This window comes from Cygnus olor, chromosome 4 (assembly GCF_009769625.2).
Source record: "Cygnus olor isolate bCygOlo1 chromosome 4, bCygOlo1.pri.v2, whole genome shotgun sequence".
Classification (NCBI taxonomy): Eukaryota; Metazoa; Chordata; class Aves; order Anseriformes; family Anatidae; genus Cygnus; species Cygnus olor.
This window is the reverse complement of record NC_049172.1, coordinates 46125776-46148073: the sequence shown is the minus strand read 5'-3', so window position 1 is coordinate 46148073 and position 22298 is coordinate 46125776. Positions and strand designations below refer to the sequence as shown.

Here is a 22298-nt window from a genome sequence, read left to right as displayed (position 1 = left end):
TTGCATTAGGAACAACATTACAGGCCAATAAATAACAAGCCAGAAGTGCAGTTTGCTCACAGAGCCTTGTTTATCACCAAGAGGTCAAGTGACTTCTCCTCACCCATGGAAAATGTGAGCACAGAAGATGACAAGCAATTTTGGGAAGCAACATCCGTTCTGTATGGAGAAATTTGATCTGTTGTACCCAAAATAACTGATGTTGAAACACAGCCTAACTCACATCTAAGCCATCGATTAGACAACAGGAGGAAGCAAGATGGTTTTTGGGAGCTCGGTTGGTCTCATCTCAGGACGGGGGGCAGTGGCAGAGCTGCTGGGCAGCACTGACCGTGCCCCTGAGGAGCAGCAGAAACACCAGCACCTGCACCTTCAGTAGCACTGATGCAGCAGCACCTGACCCACACAGCTCCCCAGTGCTTCACCCTCCTGCACCACCCTAGCAGCAGCATATGGATGTGAAAAGCAGGAGGAAAAATAAAAAATCAGATGGTGGCTACAGCAAAACACAGGGCAGGGTGCAGGTCAGCAATGCTGCTCAGATTAACAAACCCTGGCAAGAGTGTTCTGTGTTCAGCATTTGCCAAAAGGTGCTGAGCTCCCTTGGGCAGGCTCTGGTATGCAGGGGCACACATGAGGTATTTTTGCGGGTTTGAAACAGGAGGCACGATTACATCCAGGGCTGACAGCACGATGGGAGCGAGCTTCCTGCACGCAGGTGTGCATATAGAAACACATCCACATGCGGTTAATAAGTTACGTTCCCCTTTCTGTCCCAAATGAAATTCTGGAGTTCTGAGTCACACGGAAGCTACAAAACAAATGGAAAATCACAGCAACAAGAGAGAGACCTGGAGCATGTTCCTGTACAGTACGTCAGAAGTCCTAATGCAAATAACCCAAGCCCCCTGCTTGAGAGAAGATGGGAAGAGGAGGGATGAATTCCCACAAGTAGTCATGGGTGTGGGCATCTCCTCTGCTTGCACCCCAAGCAGACACAGTGGTTGTTTTCAGATATACCTTCCAACCTCCCAGACCCAGCCACCCTGCCTCTCTGCTATGTCACTGCCATCACGGGAGGCTGCAGGGTAACACAGCATTGGTACCATTTCACAGATTCACGTAGGAGGACAAGTGGGACCAGGTCTCAGGAGCAACAGCAGGACAAGGTGGGCTGTGCAGAGAACACTCCCTGTGGCTTTTTGGCAAACACTGTGAGTTTCACTGCAAGGCAGCACGGCTGCTTTTCCAGTTGAGTCACCCTTTTCCAAAGACATGCCTGCTGGATGGTTTGGGCTCTTAAAATGATTGCAATTACGTTGATTTTCCACCAAAAGTGACTATAACCAAAACACAGTAGCATCAAAATCCTAATGGAAACCACTCTTTGAACTAGCCTTTCGTTAAACTCGATGTCTACCAACCCTTCCCATCCTGATGTTGCAGCGTGTAACTCGCATCGCTTTCAGCGCGGGTCAGATTCATCGTGGCTCTGTGCAGGCCCGACCTCGCAGTGCTGCTTCAAAGGACACACGTTTCCTCACGGGTCGTGCAGCTATCGGGTCCTAGGTAAGGTATGAAAGAAAGGAGCCATCTATAAGAGAAATGGTAGTTCGCCTTTTTTTTTTTTTTTTTTTTTGTCAGCCCCAGCTCCGTGCTGCCCACACATCAGATGGGGCACAGAAGCCCCAGAGGTGCTCAGATCTCACTCTCAACCCACAGCTATGCCAGCATTTCTCCCAGCACACTGATTTCCCATCAGCATGGATACTGGCAGCAAACCCCACAGATACAGAACACCAGAACAAACAGAAACCTGGCCACCTAATTGCTTTCTGCGGCCATCGCTTCTAAACTCTAGCGGGAAGTCCTCCCCATAGACTTCGGTGGGGAAAAGCTGCATTCATACACGCAGGGACTGTGTGTTGGGCGGCTTTCTGTTACGTGGGCTGTGCAGACACTGCAAATTGAAGCCTCAGACAGCAGGGCTGCTCCTGTTTCACCACCACACGGCCTGCGGACAATTAGCCTGTCTGCACCCGCTGCCCCACGCCATCCACATGCAGCAATTAGTGGGGGCACGAGGAACCCGAGCCCAACAGCTTGCGTTGGGCCAAATCCTGCCATCCAGCAGATGTGCTGTGAGCATTTCTCCTATTCGTGATCGCAGTGGCCATGGCTTACTTCTAAGACCTTGCACCTTTGTCACACATGTTGGGGTTAATTTTTCACTTTTTTCAGCCGTACACAAGGCATCCCAGTGCATATTTTTTTAGCCCTTGGCTAAGAGGTGTCCACCTGTGCTGCATTTCAAAGGATCGTACCCTCTGGTGCTCGGGAGCATTTTCAAGATGCCCCCACTTAAACAGTACACAATACTCCACTAAGTCTCACTAACTCTCTTGTTCGCTCTTCTCCGCTTACTCCTCCTGTATTGGTGTTATTGCACATTAAAGCCATTATTCTTTAAAAACCACACTGATGAGCACCAGTTCCACCACCCACACCACACTCTCATGTGTTGGTCTTCTTCTCCCAGCTGCCCACCCCAGCAGGCTGCCCAGGTAGCCAAGCCTCCAGTGGGAAAGGTGTTAGGAACACTCAGGTGTTAAAAAAGCTGAAAACAGGGTCTGGAAGAGAGCAGTGCCCAGAAGGAGCATTTTTCCTGCAGGTTGTTCAGCTGTTACTCTCCAGGAAATCTCTTCATCCGAGCAGAGCCTACCCTGACGAGTGGCAGGGGGGAAACTGGGCTTTCCAATGAAAACAGCGGTTGGTTGGCTTGTTCGTGTTTTTATTTCAACACAGTAATCTCCCTGCAGAACAGTCTAGGAAAGCAGAAGAGAAACGTGTTTTCTGTGAAATGTAATTAACATGGTTTTCTTCCTGTCGCAAGGTATAATTGCACATACAAACCGAAGCACAAGAATGGGGTTATTCTGAGCTCTGGTTTGAGCATTTCAAAACACTGTGATGGGTTTGGTTTGTAAAACTGAAGAGAGGGCAGACGTCTCTCTGCCTTCCTGTTTAAGGCAGTGGTCTGGGAAGGGCTGCCATAACCTATAATGACAGCTGGCTCGCTGGGAGCAGCTTGTTCTCCCCAGTCTATAAATGCAATTTTCCACAGAGTAAACATGCGCCACAACACGCGTGTGCTCATGAGCCACTGCTCGACATGACAAACCCCTTTCTGATCCCAAGTAGTTGTAAAACTTGTGTACAAACACCAGTCCTGACAATCTGCACGTGGCGTGCACCAGGGCATGGGATACTCCTGCAGAATTCCCAAAATCAGCCCAATTCTGGGCAGCGACCAGAATCGGCCCTCCTCACAGTCACTACCTCTCCCTGGCCTTCGTGCAAGGAGTGCTGAGATCCAAGCCGTTTTCTGAAATGAGAGCAGCAGTGGGGGAGAAAGGTAAGAGAGGGGAACCAAGCAGGCAAATATTTTGATTTCCAGGGAACCGCACAAAGACCACAGGACAAAGCCTGAGAGCTTCTGGAAGCACGAGCTCCTACTGAAAGTCAGTCACCCAAAAGGTGTCCCTCTTGCTGTCTGTTTTACCATGTTCTGGCCCATTAGGTCCAGGAGGTTACTGTGTTACAAAACACTGACAACCATGGCTCAGCAAGGGTTTTCCCAAGGACCTGGTGCTTCCAGCAAGCATTTAGCAGCAAAATCCCCTTTCAGCTGCATTTGTGGAGGCCGTGACTGGTCTAGCCGTGCTTCAGAAGCAGGCAGGGATGCTGAGATGCATGCCCTGCCCTCCCTCCTGGTCACCGTCACCAGCAAGGCATGCGAAAAAAGCCACCCAGGGCAAGCACCAGCCTCACCCACGTGTTTTGGAGGAGCATCCAGACCAGAGAGGAGCTGAGCTTCGACCTTGCCCCTTAAGGTACCGAAGGGCAAGGAAACACAAATAACTTCTGAGCCACTCCAGAGGTGTGACAGACTGCAGCGGCTCGGTAACGTGAGATTTTCCAGCAGCCTCCTGGCTCATGAATCATGTTTCCTCAGTGCCATCAGCAAGGTCAGCGTGCCAGCTCTGGCCCCGTTGCTTGCTGATGGAGCAGCCCCAGCAGCATTGTCGCCCATCCTGGCTTCCTCCGGTGCGCGTGAGATGGCAAAAAACGCCCCCAAAACAGGGGTGATTTCCCCTAAAGGTCAGGGACCTTGCTCTTGGTGCCTGGAGCTGCGTGGCAAAGGCTGTGCTACCTCCTTGTGGTGCCAGGAAACTCTGAAACTCTCTGCCTGCCACACCAACTGCATGAGGAGCGGAGGAAGGCTTGACTCTCCCTACAAGGCCCAGCACGAGGCAGGTGGGAGCCCTTCAGAGACACCTCCGGAGCTGAAACAGCCTGGGTATTAATTACAATTATCCAAAACCCCACCGCCATCTGCTTGCAGCATTTCTCCAACCCCTCTAGACCCAGGAGGGCAGGACAAGAGGTTTCCCACCACAAGAGCTGTGGCATCGCTGCATCCATGTTAACGGGGAGCGAGCAGGCAACCATGAACAACAGCAAGGAGAGCTGTGTGGAGAGCATGGAGCAAACATCTCACACTTTTAGGGTGCCCCGACTTTAAAACAAAGGCACCGGCAGTACCTGGGTGATGGCAGTGGCAGCCCCACCAGCTCCAGTGGCCATGGCACCACATCTCTCCAGGTTGGGCTTGCAAACAGGCTGGTGGTCACGCCAGGATGAGAAGCTGCAGCTGCTGCCCTCCCCAAAAGAGGGATGGTGCTTCCTCAGGGACTAAATAGCTGTGGGGCAGGGTGTACCTGATGAAGGGCCAGGCTCCTCCCGGCACAGCTGTGCATATTGCAGGCAGGAACAGCTGTATCAGGGCCTAGGGAGAGGTTGAAGCTGCAAAACCTGGGGTTTTCTGCTGCTGAGGCCACTACCAAAAGCCTCTGCACCCCGTGTGCCAGGGGGCCGAGACGCTAAACATCGCTGGAAACCCACCGTGGCTGACATTCCTCCCCTAAGCATTTACCCAAATAAACAGCTGCCCACGTGCACCTGGCTGCTCTCCCTCCAAAAGCCTTTTCCCACTAGATGGTGCCCAGCTCTCGCCAGTGGACAGCACAGGGACAGGATGGGCAGAAATCGCTACAGACGGGTAGAAATCGCGTCCGGGGGGGGGGGGGGGGGGGGTCTGCTTGCGGGGCCCCGCACGGCACACGAGTCCCCACTGTGAGCACAAAAGTCAGTAGAGCCTCAGTGACAGAAATGCCTTTATTTCCCCATCGTGCTGGAGGCTGGAGGACACGGGGCTCTCCTCACCGTTTTGCTACGCCGCTGCCGAGCGCGCGCTTTGTTACACTGCTGATTTTTGGGGTGGCGGGGGGGGACACACACTGGTGGCACCTCAGAGAGGCACAGAGGGGCCATGGTGGAACCGCGCCGCCCCCCTCCGGGCACCCCACCCGTCCTCCTCGCCGCTCCCACTGCGGCTGCCTCGCTCCCCCTCCGAGGACTGGCTGCTGTCGGCACTCCAGCGGCCGGCGTGGGCGCTGGGGGGCACCGGGGGGCTGCCCCCTACCCCACCGAGGCTGTACAGGGCCCGCTGGTGCAGGTGGAGCTCGTCGGCGTGCCTCACCTGGTCCAGCTGCCTGGAGCGCTCCAGTGCCGCCAGACCTACTAGCCTCCGGCCTCCATGCAGGCGGATGAAGCCCCCTGCTGAGGCCGAGGGCGATGCCTTGCTGCCCTCGGGGTGCTGGGCCCGGGCTCGGGGGCTGCCCCGCAGCCTGGGGGCTCCCGGCACTCTGGCGGCGGTCCCAACGGCATCCCCTGTGTGGGCTCTGCCAGAGGCCAGCCTCGCCGCTGCCCTCCTGGGCGATGACGCTGCCTCCATCCTTGCCGCCTTTCCGAGTTCAGCTTCCTCCGGCCGGGCCTTGGGCCCGTACTTCACTGGGGACGCCGTCCCCACCTCCACGCTGCCTCCTTGCCCTGCAACGGCGCTCCTGCTCGTGTGCCCACCCGGTGTGCTGGCAGTGGTGCTGCAGTCCCCTGTGGTCAGTCCTGAGGATGCCACGCTGCTGGCACCCCCGCTTGTGACAGCAGGCCTCCCCCTGGACCTTGGCCCCTCACCTCTCACCTTGTTGCCATGGTCCCTGTGGCCGTTGACCACTGCGGTGACAGTAACGTCACCCTTGGTGCTTCCCTCAGGGACGGGGACCATCAACCCTTGTCCACTGGGGACAGCAGTGGCACCGCTCCCATCATTCTCTGTGGAACGGCCACCCCCAGGGCTGCTGGTGATGCTGTCCCCGTGGCGTGGGGTGTCTGTGGCGGCCAGTCCCTCAGGCTGCCCCCAGGGCCCAGTGGTCCCCGCGGTGGGGATGGCGCCATCCTCGCTGCTAGCGCTGGTGCTGCCCGGGGTGCCGCCGTGCTCACCCATGTGGATGTTGGCCCTCCCGATGAAGATCTTCACCTCATCCTCTGGGGTGATCTCTGTGACACCAGCACTGCCCGGCAGCCCCCTGGTGATGGTGATGGCACCCACATTGGGAATGTACGCAAACTCATCCACGCCTTCGGCGTCCATGCGGACGTCCTCCTCCTTCTTGGTGACAGAGCTGACAGCGGCGCGTCCTGTCCCCATGCCACCTGTGCTGCCTGCCCGCCCTCGGCCAGGCGTGGTGACATCGCCGCTGCCCTCGTCCCCAGCCCCTCTGGCAGCCGAGACCCGCTCCCGCCCAGCTGTCACAGCCCTGTCCACCAGGACCCCCCCCACACCACCATCACCCCCATCCCCTCCATCGCTGTCCCCACGGGGGCCACCAGGGAGGATGCCCTGCAGGAGGATGTCCTCGCCACCGTTGACCTCCTCCAACAACACCAAATCCATGTCACCACTGCCCTCCGAGCTAGCCAAGGTGGGACCCACATGCGTGCTGGCACCTGGGCTTGGAGCATGACTCTCCCCGCGGCTACCCGGGGTGCTGCGGTTTTCAGGCTTGGGGCTGTACCCATCCTCCAGCGCATAGCGGCCTCCGCTGCCTCGCACCGGAGCCTCCCCATCCTCCTCTCCTGGCTGGTGCACGGGGACAGCGCTCTGCTCATCAGCCTCTTCCTTCTGTGGGGGGCACGGGGGGGGGGGTGGGCATGGGGCAGTGGGCACACCCCGGGGTCCCACACCACCCCCGGCACCTCTCACCTTTATCTGCGTCTGGTTCCTCCGTGTGGAAAACGAGTACACATATTTGAAGATGTAGAAGCCGTGCTTGGTGTTGCAGCCTTTCAACAGTATCTGGGGAGAGGGAAAAATGATTTCCTCCTAAAAATGGTGGCAGAAGCTTCCCTGCAGTGGGGTTCAGCTCCAACCACCTCCCTCACACGCCTCCCGGGCTCATGCATCCCATGTCCCCTGGCTTCATTTCCCAATTTTCCATGTGATTTTTGGCATGGCCTGACCTACCCGATGCTGTCCGGCGCAGTTCCCACTCGCCCTGGCCAGTGGCAGTGGTACCTGTGGGCAGGAAAACACCAGTGGGAGCTGCAGCGTGGTACCTGGGATTGCGTGGGGTAAGCGGATCTGAGTGGTGCTGCGGGCTCTGCTGCCACAGCACTGGCGGGGTTAATGGGATCACTAATGGGGTAGTCACTGGGGTGGTTAATGGGGTAGTCACCGGGGAAGTTAATGGGGTAATAGATGATCTATTCATTGGGGTACTTAATGGGGTAGTTACAGGGGTAGACGATGGGATAGTTAATGGGGTATTGGATGGGGTATTCAATGGGGCAGTTAATGGAGTATTCAACGGGATATTTGACATATAAATGACGCATTTGATAGGATAGCTAATGAGGAATTTAATAGGGTAGTTAATGGGGTATTCGAAGGGGTAGTTAATGGGGTATTCGAAGGGATAGTTAATGGGGTATTCGAAGGGATAGTTAATGGGGTATTCGAAGGGATAGTTAATGGGGTATTCGATGGGGTATTCAAGAGGGTAGTTAATAGGGTATTAGATGGGATACTGGATGGGATGCTCAGTGGGATATTAGATGGGATGTGGAACGGGGCAGGGGACGGGGCTATTCGGTGGGTTGCTCCCAGCGGGCAGCACCATACTCACGGGCGTGGGCAGCACGGCACCCAGCAGGCAGAGGCAGAGGAGGGCTGCACGCATCCTGGGCGGCTTCTGGGGGCACAGCATCACCCCGTGGAGGGCTCCGCACCTGTGGTGTGGGTGGGTGGCCCCAGGGGCAGCAGGGCAGGGGGGGTTACCTGTGCTCCTCAGAGGCTGGTCCCTGCAGGCGACGCTGGGGGCTCTGTGCCCTTGGCTGAAATTTAAAGTTGCCCGGGGGGGGCCCAGAGCCAATCAGCTCCTGCCCAGGGCCATTTGTCAGGGCTGGGAGCGCCTGCGGATGCTGGGCTGGGGAGGGGGGGAGTAATTTCCATCTAAAAATGAGCCTGTGGTGGCAGGCAGCTATCAAATGTTCCACCTGGCCGCGCAAACAGAAAGCACGGTGTATAAATATCTGTCCCTGGGGGCTGCAATTGCCCGATAATTAGCGCGGCTCACAGCCTGGCGCCCGGCCAGCCCTGCCGTGGGAACACCAGGGCCACGTGGGGACCCTTGGACCTGATGCTGTTGTCCACCCCCCAGGGCTGCAGCCGCTCCTGCTGACCCGAAACACTCATCCAGAAGCAAACCACGCCTTGCGAGCCAGCTCCGTTCAGTTGCTTTATTGCATTTGGGTTGGCGAGATACACAGAAAATGGGAGGCGGCTGCTGCGCGATCCCGAGCGCTCCTGCGCTCACTGGCTATAGTAGTAATCCTGGCCGTAGATGTCGTAGCCGTGCCCCTTGTAGTAGCCGTACTCATCCTCGTACGCCCGGTAGCTGTCCCCACGTGCGTAACCCTCGTGATCCCCGTAGCTGCCCTCGGTGGGGCCCTCGTCCCCGCGGCCCCCGGCCGTCACCACGTACTCCCACTGCTCCCCGGCCGTGGTGGCCTCGGTGTGCTCCCCGTCGCCCGCCGTGGTCGCCTCGACCAGCCCGGTGGTGGCAGCCACAGTGGTTGCTTCAGGTTCTTCCTCTTCTTCCTCTTCCTCTTCCTCCTCCTCATCTTCCTCCTCCTCCTCCTCCTCCTCCTCGGCTGCCGCAGTGCCATTGCCATGGGGCCCCTCCGTCCCCGCCGTGGTGTTGGTGCTCGTCCCATTGACGCTGCTCTCCTGCTCCTCTACCTCTTCCTCCTCCTCCTCCTCCTCTTCCTCCTCATCGCTGTCTTCATCCCCACCCTTGCCCTTCAGGGCCCCCTTACAGCCCTGCAGCACAAAGGAATAACCCAGCATCAGCTGTGCATTTCAGGGGGCCCAACTTTGGAGGCCATACACTGATCCCCCTGCCCCCTGAGCTCACTTTTTGGGGGTATGCAGCGTCCCCCCCCAGCCCGCCGTCCCCAGGGGCCACCCCCTCGCCTGCCACCTGGGTTCCTGGGTGGGATGGTACCTGTGGGGACAGGAGGGGACACAGCGTCAGTTGCATTTTTTTTCCCCCCCAAATCCAACGATGTGTGGGCGTGAGTCCCCCAAATGTCTGCGTTTTTTCTTCTCCAGGCTGGAGGGCCCCCTATGGCCAGTACTCACCCCACCTTCCCCCTCCTCCTCTTCCTCCGAGCCGTCCCCCTCTTCCTCCGAGGAGTCGCTGCCCTACACAGATGAAGAACGTGCTGTTGGGTCCCATCAGTGTTATGAGCCCCACGGCCCCAGCCCTGCAGGTGCTGGTGCGGATGTGCGGGGGCATTTTGGGGGCAAAACCCCCAGGCGTGGGGCTGAGACACCCGTGAAGCCCCCAGTGGACCCACCTGGTAGCGTTGTTGCGGCAGGTAGGCGTAGCGGTACAGGTAGTACCGGCGCCGGTTCTTGAACACCTGCAGGGGAAAGGAAGGAGGGGATCAGCCCTACTGCTTGGGGTCAGCTCCCGCTGCGGACCCCCATCACTCGGGGAGGGATGCAGCGACCCCGCTAATGCTGGCACCACCGGGGCGCGACCCTACCGCGTTTTCCTCTGAGTCGTCCGCCCCCACTCGCCGCAGCCAGCTCTTCACCTGGGGGAAAGGCTGCGTTGGTGCCAGCCTGGGGGTGGGGCGGGTCAGGGTCCCCCCATGGTCCCCACACTCACCGAGAAGGCGGAGGCCATGGCCAGCAGGCAGGCAAGCAGCAGCGCTGTCCTCATGGTGCCGGGAGCAGCGGGAAGAGGCAGAGGCTGGTGCCGTGCCCGGGGAACACCACAGCTATGCCCCAAAAGGCAGAGGGGACATTGGCATCTGCACTTCCCATGCCCAGCCAACCCCTTCCTAAAAACACGGGGTACTGCTTGGAGGAGCCGTGTCCCCATGAATGGCGTCAGTGGTGCCGGTCCCTACCCTGCATCCCCACCATCGCCAGCAGGATGCTGCTGCCATCCTGGGTGGAAGGCAGCCGACCCATATCCCCAAGCCACCTCATACAGCCATACGATGGCTGAAAACACCCCATGCCCCCTCTCAGCCCCCCAAAACACATTAAATCCATGCAACCCCAAATAGAAAAAACTCACGCTCTGCAGCGCCCGGGGCTCCCAGCGAGTCGGCCGGCACTGATTTCCCACAGCTGCTGCCCTGTGGGATATAAGGCGGCCGCGGGCCCCCCCTTTCCCCCCCCCAGACAGTCGCCGCCCTGCCCTGGCCCTGCCCGCCCAGAAAACCCCCAAATCTCTTCAAGCCAACGGCCAGCCCCGTGCTGATGCCAGGAGGGATGTGCCGCGGCACTTAATTGAGGGTCTGGCCATGGCTGGAGGGTATAATAATGTCCTGGGCCTCGGTTAAAATAAATATTGGGAAATCTGGTTTCGGGGTTGTTTTTTTTTTTTTTTTTTTTTTTTTTTTTTTGCTACTGCTGCCTCCCTCTTTGGGAAACTCTGCTGCTGTTTTTTTCTGTAAAACAACCAAAAAAAATAAATAAATGGCGATCTCAGAGGCCCAGCTTCCACGGTCCCTTGGGCGAAAGCACGGACCAAAAAAATGCTGAGTCCTGATGGATGGGGCTGCCTGGAGAAGCCCCTGGTGAACTCACTGCCTGGGACAGAAGTGTAATAAAAAATGCAGCGCCTGCTCCCGTGTGAGGTGGGATGGGGCTGGAGATGAAACGCTTCCCGTCAGCTTGTCCCCAGGTTGGGACCGCACGAGTGAGGCATTGTTTTTTTGCCCTTGCCTTCATCCCCACATCAGCACGGAGATGTTGGGGAAGGGCTCCCACCGTTCCCACATCTGAGGGGACGGAGAGGTCCCTCACGGCCACCCAGGGGACCGGTGGCCCCAGTGGCAAGCATGTGCCTGTGGGGCAGAGCTGCATGTGCCCATCGGGCTTCAAAGCCCACGGTGTTGCTGCAGCCATAATTACAAGGGAGCAGCAGGGCTGGCCACAGCTTTCGGCCGGCGCCTTGGGCCAGGAAAACCCGCAAAAAAAAATTATATATATATAACAACAATATATAAACAATACATTTTTCCAAAGCCATTGCAGTGCTCTCTGTTAAAGAGGGAAAAAAAAACAGGGCTAGGTGGGGATGGGGACAGGCACAGCTTGCTCAGGTTGGAGTTTAAATTTAATCAGAACTGGGCTGCAGGAGGCGATCCGTAATGTAATTAGAGGGACACTGCCTTTTAAAAAAAGAACTTTGACTCTAAAAGTGCTGATTTCACCCAAAATCCCTAAAAAAGCCGGGGGATAATGACCTTGTGCCCACACACCTATCTTTAGCTGGCAGGGCAGAGCCGGCACCAGCCAGCCCCGGTGTCCCCACGTCCCCTGATGCCACCCGCGATGGCGCACGTGGGGCTCGCTGTGCCGCAACCCAACACCCGGGGCTCCACAATGGGCTCATTACTGCAGGCGATGACGAACATGGGGCTGGGAGACTGGACCCCCCGGAGCCCCAAGGAGGAGGAGAAGGATGAGGAGGAGGATGGGGAAGGCACCCCTGAGCTCTGCCCCACAGGACACACGCCTTGGGGCTCGCACCGGGACGCCCCGTCCTGGTGCCAAGCGGCACGTTCCTGCCTGTAATTGGTATTTTTGCAGTGCGGCAAGGCGGTGCCGTCCCATCTCCTCGCCCTGCAGCTATTCTGGCAGGAAACCTCAGCACCAAAAATAAGTAAAGCAAACACAGGCAGAAGCTCACTCTACACGGGAGGTGGCGGGGAGAAGGGTGGCATGTGCCCCCGGATCCAAAGCCCATCGGCCGGGCACGGGGCTGGCTGTTTTTTCAGCAAGCTGTCTATTTTAGAGTAAAAGCAGGAGGGGAGAGCACCTAAAATTCTTCAGGTATCTGGCTAAGGTATTAGCACCCAAATGCTTGCATCAGCCCACTGCAAACACACTTTTCATATTATTTCCCATTTTCTCTGAGGCATGAAACCACATCAAAGGAATTAATACTATTTATGCACCCAGCTAAAAGCAGGCAACGACTGGGGCTGCAACGCATGCTCCCGAAACGCAGGGACACGGAAACGGGGCAGGTCCATGAAACGCGATCACGGAGCTGTCGCAAACCCGAACCTGTCAGATGCTGCCCGCGCCAGCAGCAGCAGCGCAGGGCTGCAATGCGTGCGGTGTGTGGCCGAGCTGCTACGTCAGGAGGACAGTGCCAAAACCCACACCGATCAGTCACTGTGCAACTCGTACGGATGGGCTTCGACGCTCGCCACCAGCCACCTGACTGCGTACAGCATGCCCTTTCCAGCTCAGGTGCTCGTTTTACTTTTGCAAAGGAAGGCTCTGGGGGTGCGTGCACTGTAAGGGGTGCTGCGCGCCGTAACGGACCTCGTGCGCTGCCTTGTGCTTTGCAGATGGCACAGCACCGGGTTTCGGCTGGCAGCAGCAGGTGGTGCCTCCTCTCCTCTCCTCGCCTCTCCTCTCCTCTCCTCTCCTCTCCTCTCCTCTCCAGACTCAGCTCTTCCTCCAGAAACCTGCTCCCTGCAGCTGCAATAAAACAAAGCAGTGCCTCTTCCTGCTGCGCGTGAGAACCTTGCAGCCTGGTCCATGAGGCACCCGCCTGGCACCCCTCTGCAGCTCAGATTTGTGCCCAAAATGGCAAAAAGGCACCCCAAACCAACCTGTCCACCTTACAGCATAGCCCCAACCTTCCTACGGCCCAGCCCATTTCCTGCTTTTCTACCCCAAATCTCACCCAGCTGGGGGCAGAGCCCGGTTTGGGTTAACCCCTTCTTGCCCAGCAGCTCCTTCCCCCCCCACCCGCAGCCTTCTGGGAAAGAAAAGCAGCAAAGCCAACAGCAGTGGGGTCTGATGTTTTTTTAATGTTGATGAAGAAGTACACAGGATATGTTTCAGTTTCGAAAAGGTAAGTGCCATTGACACGAAAAGGATACAATAGAATGCTTTCTGTACATTTCTTACAAAATATTACATACACCTCATCCTGATGTGGTGTGACACACTCCACGCACAGCTCCCCGTGCAGCACAGGTAGGCAGTTTAAGGGAGAGTGCCGGGACGCATCCACGTGCGATGCAGAACTTGGGTTTTACCCGTGTCCAGCATCCCCCCACAAGTGGCTGCCCCACATGGCCAGCCCTCACTCATATTGTCCATAGCATCTTCCCCGGAGGAAGCCAACCCGTCCACACAACCAAAAAGTTATGTGCCACTGTCAGTACCCATCCTGGCAGTCGTTGTCGTCGTAGTCAGCGGCTGGCTTCCTGTGGTAGGCGTCCAGCCGCCGCTTGCGGCTCTCGCTGCCCAGGCTGCGCGGAGAGCTGGCGTCCTCCTGGGAGCGGCTCTGCTCATCATCCTCATCCTCGTCCTCTGGGGACGCACTGTTGGTGCTCTCTGTGGATGTGCTGTCCTCGCCTGTTGTGTTGTCTTCATCCTCGTCGTCCTCGTCACTGCTCTCTGGGGATGCGCTGTGGCTCTCAGCCGATGCACTCGGAGCATCCTCATCAGGTTTGGAGTCGTTCCCATCCTCCTCTGATTCCAAACTGTCCTCTGTGGACTTACTCTCCTCCTCTTCCTCCCTGGACTTGCTCTGCTCTTCCTCGCTGTCGAGGTCAGATGGTGCGCTCCTGTCCTCAGGGGACGCCCGCTCCTCCCTGCTGCCACTGCGCCCCTCTGGTGCGCTCACTGCCTCCTCCGAGCCATCCTCCGCGGACTCTGTGGATTCCTTAGCCTCCTCATCTGAGGCCTCCTCATCTGAGGCCTCCCTGGAGGGGCTATCCCTGTCCTCATCGTGGCTGTCCTCTTCCTCCCCAGACCTGCTGGCCTGACTGTCCTCCTGTGAGTTGCTCTTCTCCTCGGCTGAGGGGCTGTCCTCCGTGGAGTCAGTATCCTCGGCCTCCGGGGACCGGCTGTCCCCATCCTCCCGGGGGCTGACAGAGGCCCCCCGGACACGTCGCCCTCTGCCCAGATTGTCAAAAACTGAGGGGTCGTCGCCCTGCATGCCTTCACCGCCCAAGCCGGCGCTCTCCTCCTCGTCCTCCTGGCTGCTGCTGCTGCCCCCTCCCCGCCTGAAGCTGCCACGGTACCTGCTGTAGCGGTGCTGGGCCATTGCACTCTCACTGCTGCTGCTGCTGCTGCTGCTGCTGCCACCATGTCCTCCAGCATCCGCAGTGCCATAGCTGGGCCCTTCGCCCTCCTCACCGTCCAAGGTGTCGTCCCCGCTGTCGTCCTCCTCGTCCCCTGGCCAGGCAGGCAGCCCGTCATGCTTGGCAAGGTCCTGCTCCACGTGGTTCCCAACAGCGAGGTCCCTGTCACCGCCGTCCCCTGGCCCCACGCTGGCACGAAGGTGACCGATGTTTCCACTGCCCAGGAGGGGGCCCAGTACCCTCACCTCGTCCCCCGGCACTGTGTCCTGCAGGTAATAACAGCATGTAAGTCGCCTGAGCATCGCTGCCTCGTAAGCCATGCAAGCCTCTGGGACCCACAGCGTTTCCCACCTCTGCTACTGCGGGTGGGAGAAAAAAATCCAGCCCTTCTTAGCTGGGGCCAGACATTACAAGAGACTGTCACCTTATGTGTTAGGTGCCATATCATCCTGCAGAGATGGGACAGGTCATCATGCACAGATATATGAATAAGAAGGCTTTGAGCTCAGGGTAGCCTAAACCACAACAGTTGAAAGCACAAACTCCTTTTTCTTTTTTTTTTTTTTTTTGCTCAAGCGTAGTGTAGCGCTTCAGGTTAATAGAAAACATGCACGGAGAGAGAAAGTCACCCGAGCTGAAGCCCCTGCAGCTTAAAAAAACCAAACTAATGGGGCAAAGCTCCCAGACCCGCAGCAGCAGCAGCACTCCCCACGGGGAACGTCCCACTGCCACGGGATGCGGGCACCTTACCTCAGGCTCCAGGGGCGCGGAGAGGCGGTTGTGCACCTAAACACCAAGGAAACACCCCGCATCAGTTTGGGGGCAGAAACAGTGGGGTTTGGGGCTCAGGGACTGCGTGGGGGGTACTCACAGGGTGGGCGCAGGCCGCAGCCCACAGCATCAGCAGCGCCAGCAGCGCAGCCTTCATCCCACTGCCGGTGCGACGCAGCCAAGGCATGGACGCGTGCGGTAGCGTGCAGCGCGTGTGCTGCCGGCCCGACGCCGCTGCCCCGGCATTTAACCGCTGTCCTGGGCGGCCAGCAGCCAATGGCACCAGGGCCGGGTGCGGAGGTGTCGGCGGGAAGCGGCCTCCCACGCTTCCTCCACCGGGACGCCGGCCCCAAAAACAGCTCCTGGTGGCGGGGGGGGGGGCAAGTGGCGGGGCTGGCCGTTAATGAGCTGACAGGCCTGCGCTCTGTTTTCCTTGCTAAATTTGCGCCCCTCCTGTCAACGTTCCCCTCCTCCTCACCCGATTTCCCTCGCAGATACCGTGGGACGTGTTTTCCTCTTGACCTGTGACCAAATTATATCCCTGGCCCCCGCCAGATGCAAGCGTGCATCACCGGCCTTATTTTAGGCACCTCGAACAATTACAATGTGTTATTTTGCTCCTCGTGTCCAGCCCGTATTTAACTCAGCCCCTGAGGACCCGGTGCTACCTCACATCCCTGCTTGGGAAGGGGACTGGACCCCAAAACAGGCATCAAGCAGCAAATCCCCCAAGGAAGGAGCCAGGGCCGCATCGGGTCATGATTTGGGGTGAGGTGCCCCAAATCCCAGTCATATACCATTGCCGCTCCCCGTGACGCGGGTACCTGGAGGGCAGCCACACTCCTCGCCTTCCTCTGCTGTAATTATGCCGCCCTCCTGCTATATTTACCTCTGCCCAGTGGAGCCGGACAGGAAGCATTGCTGCAGCCCAGCGAGAGCCTGGAGGAGCAGGATACGGCCCGGGAGGCGAGCAGCAGAAGGTGCTGGTGCCCAGAGCCAGGAAGTGGTTCTTGTTCACCCTCAGCTCCTAAAAAATGGTGTGAATATTGAGTTTTGAATGTCAGGAGGACAAGAGAAAGCCTGCAGTGACTCAAAATGCAACCAGAAGCACTGTTACATTTACTTTAGGAAAAAAAAAAAAAAGGCCATGTGAGAACTGAGTACTAAGCATTTCCCTCACGCACCCAGCTCACACCTCTGTGCAGAGAGACCCATGCAGGTACACAAAGATTCCCTTCAGGTTGTTTTTTTTGGGGGGGACTAACTTCGGGACTGATGTGCTTGGCAAATGCTGCCCTGAGGGTTTCTGGCGGTGCCTGGGCAGTGACACCATGCGCTGCGTGGTCTGCTGGACAGAAGTGGCCTCAACCCGCCCCACCAGACCTGGGGAACCTCAACCCACCCTCACCTCCGAGCCACAGCCTTGTGAGTGCGGCCGCCCAGCCCAGGCTCACGTCTTGCCCATGCCCAAAGCCGCCACCTCTTCATGGGGCTGCACAAGTTCAGGTCTCCCCCATCACCCCACCAACAGTATAGTACAGCTCCTCGCCATTTTGAGATCCTTCTCCACCTCCATCGGAGGAAAACAGCATTTGCTCCTAACACAAAATGTGTTGGAAACCCCCAAGAATGCACAGGCAGTGCTAAGGCACGTAACTCAGCAGGGTATTACACGTGATGCATAATACTTGTGCTTCTCCAGAAGACTCCAGGTGCACCGTGCGTCTGAAGTGACCAGAACTACCAGGAACTTGAGCTGCACATGGACATTGCCCATCTTGGGTGCTTGTGGTGGAAGAGCACTCACATTACCCACACTGGCCTCCACCTCCACTCCTCCTTGTTAATGCAAGTGCATGCCTGAATAAGGCAGCAAGGCAAAGCACATGGCAGCACACCTCACCCCAAGGGGATCCAGTACAGATCAGGTACTTCCAGCTTACCTCTGTGTCTGCCTCATGCTAGTTGAAGGACCCTTCCTGTTCTGTTTTATTCTACTTTTTAAGAATTTGGTCAACGTGACACTTTGGACAGTATAGGGCATTACTTGAGTCAGTCTGGCTGAGGGGCAAAAATAGCCATCCCTCCGTCTGCGCTTTAAAATAGCTCCTCCCCAACGGGAGTCAAATGTTCCCAGGCTGGGAGCAGTGTTTATTTCTCTCCCTCTTTTTTAAACTTTTAATTTCAGCTTGCGTAGGCTATGTGGTCAAACATGACACAGCCCAACACAGCAGCTCCGAGGCGACAGGGTTCGAGTCTCTAATACACCGAGTGCATCACGCCTCAAAGGACCAAACCCAATTTAGCAGCCACATACGGGCAGCCTCAGCTGAGCGTTTCTGAGCCACTTCCCGCACAGAGCCAGCACATCAAGATGGCAGAGCCCCGACTGCCGTTCTCCCCTCTATCAGGAAAACCACACACACAAATGCAGTCACTACAGCTTTTATTCAAAACTGACAATAAAAAAGAGAAGTATGATACAAGAAAAAAAAAATGAACCAATCAACACAAATGAGATCCCCGAAAACCATCGGGCTAGTTCTTTGCCTTATGCACACAGGGCACAGGTCAGCTCACCCACGCCAGGCTCACCCACACCATGCCCACCAGCCACCGGAGCTGCAACATCTGCAGGGACAAGCCCAAGGAATCCCACCTGCTCCCAGCTTTCCTGCAGTTTTTTTCAGTAAGGAAAAACTACGCGATGATGTCAGACACCTTGACTAGCACATAAGATCAACTTTGAAAGCACCTAGTCTGTATGCCTCTGGCTTGACTTTTTTTTTTCCCCCGAAAGGAAGATGAAATAACCAGCTAAAAAGAGCACAGGAGGATTTTTTTTCCTCTGATTTTCTTTTTTAATGATATGCCCCTATCATAGTGATCTTTTGTTGATATTTTTCCCGAAAAGTTCTCCAGAGATAGCTCAAGTAAGAAATATTGTCAGTTCATATGCATTTATTATTATGCTCCAACTTAAGAGCTGCTTGTAAATTTAGACAGGCACAGGACACTACCCATTTCAGACGGATAAACGTAGCTTTTAAATTCAAGAAAACAGTGCTAAAAGTTAGGGTTTTTTTAGAGTATGCAAATTTCAGTAAACAATGAGCCTTCAGGAGGCATTTCAGTTTTCATTTGTTTGAGGTGAAATGGAAAGAGCAAGTCAAGTAGTAATGTGAGCCAGTACAGAGAACAAAAATGAACACGTGATAATAACGTACATATTCAAACACATCGATTATAACCACTATCAGCACTTATTTCCAACAGGGAAGGCCAACTTTTTCAGCATGAGCTGCTACAGGTTGTGATCTTTCCAAAGTCTCAAGTGCTTACATACAAATATTCTAAATGAGAGCCACTTCACCAGCTCAAAGCCTTAACGTGCATCATCCAGCACAGAAGTTAGAGCCCTCCCTTTGTGCCTGACCAGCTGTAACCCTAAGTCACAAACAGGAGGACTTAGGCTCAGAGCCCTGTCAGCACCACCAGGCAGACTACAACCCCAAACCACCTAGGAAACCTTGGAGAGGCACATCCACACTGAATGACCAGCCCTGGCTGTAAGCAGATTCAAAATGGTTTATTTTCTTCCAGTAGTAAGTAAAAAACCATGTGGACACATACAGTAGAAATAATATGACGGAAACAACAGCTGGTGTATTCCTTTATATTCTAAAACAGCTGAATTTCAAAATATTTATATTATTTCAAATTAGCATAAAGCATATTTGATAGAAAAGTCACATTTTATTTGGGAATCAGAACTGGCACCGAGGTCAAATTGTACTTTACGTATAAAAAACCTGTAAATTCAATCCTTGTACCTGGTATGCAAATGGATGGCTCAACACCACTCTCTTGTGGGCACAGGTCTGAAGGTCTGTGGCTGTATCAAGCACAAAGATGTGCAGATAGCTGCAATAAAAACAAACCTGTCCTCAGTCCTTCCTGTTACGCAACACAACACAGGGCACGTGTATTAATCAACAAAAAATACACTTCTCTCCGCTTTTCCTCTTCTTGCTTTGTTTCAAGAGCTCATTTAGCAACACAAAGGGGAACCAAAACAAAGGTATCAGGACCTCCAGCATAACTCTGGTACACAACGAATTCATGCTCTTCTATACCATGGAGCCATCCTTGATGCAGCCAGACACTTCACTAAAAGGTCACCTAGCTGTCAAACACACCAGTGCTCGAGTACATTACCCCAAGTCAAATAAAAGGGGGGATAGGATGTAATTACTCAGTTTCCAAATGATATCATCTAATGAGTCACAACAGTAATTTCTAGGTTGCAGTTTTCCGGCACACCAACTACTCAGCTTCCCTCCCCCACATACTTTACCATGACAGTACAGCATCTCTTCCTGGTGATGGAAACATCATTCCATAAACCATAGGGTTTCCTAAAGTGACCCTCCCTGGCACTGCAGGACTCGCTGCAGACATCCCCACCAACACCTATGACTGAGACAAGCTCAAGCTACCTGATGACATTCAGGGAGCAGCCAGGGGTCTTTTCTTAACCGATTTTATTTTTTTTTAAATCAAAGGCAAAAACAGACTTTGATTTGTGGAACATTCTGCAAATAACTAAGAGCTTTGATAAGCTACACCAGTCAACAAATAACAAAGGCGTAATCTTTCAAAACCTTCAAAAAAAATCAAACCCTCCTCTTCCTCCCCCAAGTCCCAATACATCTGTTAAAAACCAAGACGGGCAAAGCTTTGAAATCACATACACCTTTTTTGATAACCTGGCTCCTACAAATTCCAGCCTCAAGTTCCTGCACAGCTCTTCACGCAGCTGTCAAAAATGTGATCTGATCCTAATTCTTTGGGTGGAAATCCTTACATAGACAGGGTCTTTGAGAGAATCTGGCACCTTTTTTTGTCAAGTGGGGATTGCAGGTCAATTTTAATAGCTACTGTCTCCAAGTGTTACCAGAACTAAGACTTGCATGTTTTAGCTAGTGTAAGATTAGCATTGGACCATTTGTTCTAACCTCTTGGGAACTACCTGCACATTGATTTGTTAGCTGAGGATCTGCCCATACTTGGGATATTTAATCATCACAGAAAAACACTTACCTCCAATCCCCCAATAAACTTAGACATATTACAAAGAGGGATGTGCATGGCGCACTGCAAAATTCTAAATAAATAAAAAGGATGGTCTTTTTATTGATACACAACAAAAAAAAAAACAGAAGTTCTGAAATCTCACCTCTCCCTTCAGATGCTGACTAGCTGACAGAACAGCAGAATTTCAACTCCAATAGGCATGAATCAGTTTCCAGGCAAAGAAGCAGAGATAAAAGGGGAAGGGATTTAAAGAATTTCTCACAGGCTTTTTGTCAAAGTTTGATTTTCTGTTTGGTTTACAGAGAGACGGCTCAGCTGTGATATCAGCCTTTTTTTTTTTTTTTAATTCATTAACAATAATTTTCATAGTTGGCCATACAAAACAAGGTAAGTTTTTGTACACTTCTCACTGTAGCTCGTCTACTCAGATCCACGATATCTGTTACCTTGTGGTATGAACAGAGTAGAAGCTAGTACAACCGTAACCTTCAAAAAACATGTCAAAACATCATCCAAAAAGAATTATTTTTCAGAATTTGCATTACAGTTTGCACCATTCATGCAATTCATTTCACTTTACTTTGACCTCTCTGCCAATTGTGTAAGGACAATATACAAAATGCCTTCGTCAGTAACGGATGATATTGGAAGAATGGGAAATAGAAGGCTGGATCTGCTGAATCTACCGCACACACCACTGAAAGTGCCTCTTCTCAGTGCATCTGCTCCACTAGTTGTGATCTGAGAACCTCCTCTGAAGTATGTCAGCTCAGGAGATGTATTTTCTAGAATAACAAAAAGGAAAAATAAAGATTAAACTCATTACTAGGGAGTCAGTACAAAACCAAAAGCCACCAGGCACCTGTTCCAGACAGGTGCCACCTACAGAGCTTTTCACATATACATGAGCTCACTCTACTAGTACCATCACTCTCCAAGAGACAGCACAGCAATGGCGACAGCATTAAAAGAGCCAATGCTCAAGAATTATGCAAAACTCCAGCCAATCCCTTTGTTATCATCATCTACATTTCTTTTAATTTAGAGCTTGACTTTTTGCTCCTTTCCCTTCTTTTCCACAGGCTTGCACACACCATATGCAGTATATTGAAACAACACCAAAAAGCTCAGCAAGGACCAGCATCTTCCCTGCTTCTCTTGCTCCCAGGCTTGCAACATGACTGCCCCGGCCAAACTTGTAGCTCAGCTCTTTCTGCCACACTGGCTGGCCTCAGAGTTATTGCACCCATTCCCTTTGGCTCCCCTCCCCCTGAAAGACTAAATATGTCCTTCCCACACTGCGGCTGAGCTCCACTGGCCCGGAGCCTATGAACACTGAATGGTCTTTCTCATTCAATTAATTCAGCAGAATTTCACTAATCTATCCCCCCACCCCTCTACCTCATCCTGTGGAAGCCTAAGAGGGTGGTTCATTTATTTTTACTGAGATCCACAGAATCAGATCTTCCTTCTCTGAAGCTCACAGCAAAACATTTTCAGAGTCCATACTATATGCTAAAATATACCACAGGGAAAGAAGCAAGATTTTGCAAGGCTCACGGATTTCCAGTGCGTCAGTGGATAACCAAGCAGGAGCACCTCTTCTACTGCTATGGTACTGTTTCTTTATTTTTTAGTTAAAACCATAGAACATCTTCTCTAATCCTCTGTTTCCCCCCCTGTGGACTGAAATAGCTAATGTTTTCTTAGAGTACTGTTGCTTATTTTAAGGATAAATCATATCAGACTTTTATGCCTGGAGCAGAAAGAAACGTGTTCTGTAGAAGAGAAAGCACTGTATAGTTATTGTGTTGAAAAAGGTGACCTTTATC

General features: G+C 54.1%; 3 protein-coding genes and 1 long non-coding RNA gene across 9 annotated transcripts; all 4 read right to left on the bottom strand.

The window, feature by feature from the left end:
* Nucleotides 1–1354: 1354 nt before the first annotated feature.
* On the bottom strand, nt 1355–4833 carry LOC121070111. 2 transcript variants are annotated; one of them, XR_005819900.1, is made up of 3 exons: nt 4562–4833; nt 2548–3385; nt 1355–1565 (listed from the first exon to the last, which is right to left on the bottom strand). It is a non-coding gene; the product is annotated as an uncharacterized LOC121070111 (long non-coding RNA). The 2 variants fall into 2 exon arrangements; XR_005819901.1 differs by lacking the exon at nt 1355–1565 and having other exon boundaries at nt 1764–3385.
* A 492-nt stretch (nt 4834–5325) lies between these two features.
* LOC121069493 (ovocleidin-116-like) lies at nt 5326–8310 on the bottom strand. The gene is made up of 4 exons (XM_040555766.1): nt 8085–8310; nt 7424–7474; nt 7163–7255; nt 5326–7081 (listed from the first exon to the last, which is right to left on the bottom strand). Exons 1-4 carry the CDS (start codon nt 8163–8165, stop codon nt 5372–5374), a joined length of 1935 nt encoding a protein of 644 aa, XP_040411700.1. The 5' UTR covers nt 8166–8310; the 3' UTR covers nt 5326–5371.
* A 373-nt stretch (nt 8311–8683) lies between these two features.
* On the bottom strand, nt 8684–12837 carry LOC121070036 (integrin binding sialoprotein). Of its 5 annotated transcripts, none has more exons than XM_040556641.1 (7): nt 12821–12837; nt 10137–10248; nt 10012–10062; nt 9820–9885; nt 9602–9664; nt 9375–9464; nt 8684–9280 (listed from the first exon to the last, which is right to left on the bottom strand). In XM_040556641.1, exons 2-7 carry the CDS (start codon nt 10188–10190, stop codon nt 8771–8773), a joined length of 834 nt encoding a protein of 277 aa, XP_040412575.1. In that variant the 5' UTR covers nt 10191–10248; nt 12821–12837; the 3' UTR covers nt 8684–8770. The 5 variants fall into 5 exon arrangements, with proteins under 5 accessions (XP_040412575.1, XP_040412574.1, XP_040412577.1 ...); XM_040556640.1 differs by lacking the exon at nt 12821–12837 and adding an exon at nt 10554–10650; XM_040556643.1 differs by lacking the exons at nt 9375–9464; nt 12821–12837 and adding an exon at nt 10554–10650.
* Nucleotides 12838–13294: 457 nt separating this feature from the next.
* Nucleotides 13295–16348, bottom strand: DMP1 (dentin matrix acidic phosphoprotein 1). The gene is made up of 3 exons (XM_040556685.1): nt 15470–16348; nt 15349–15384; nt 13295–14864 (listed from the first exon to the last, which is right to left on the bottom strand). The coding sequence occupies exons 1-3, from the start codon at nt 15554–15556 to the stop codon at nt 13668–13670; spliced, it is 1320 nt and encodes a 439-aa protein (XP_040412619.1). The 5' UTR covers nt 15557–16348; the 3' UTR covers nt 13295–13667.
* Nucleotides 16349–22298: the final 5950 nt, after the last annotated feature.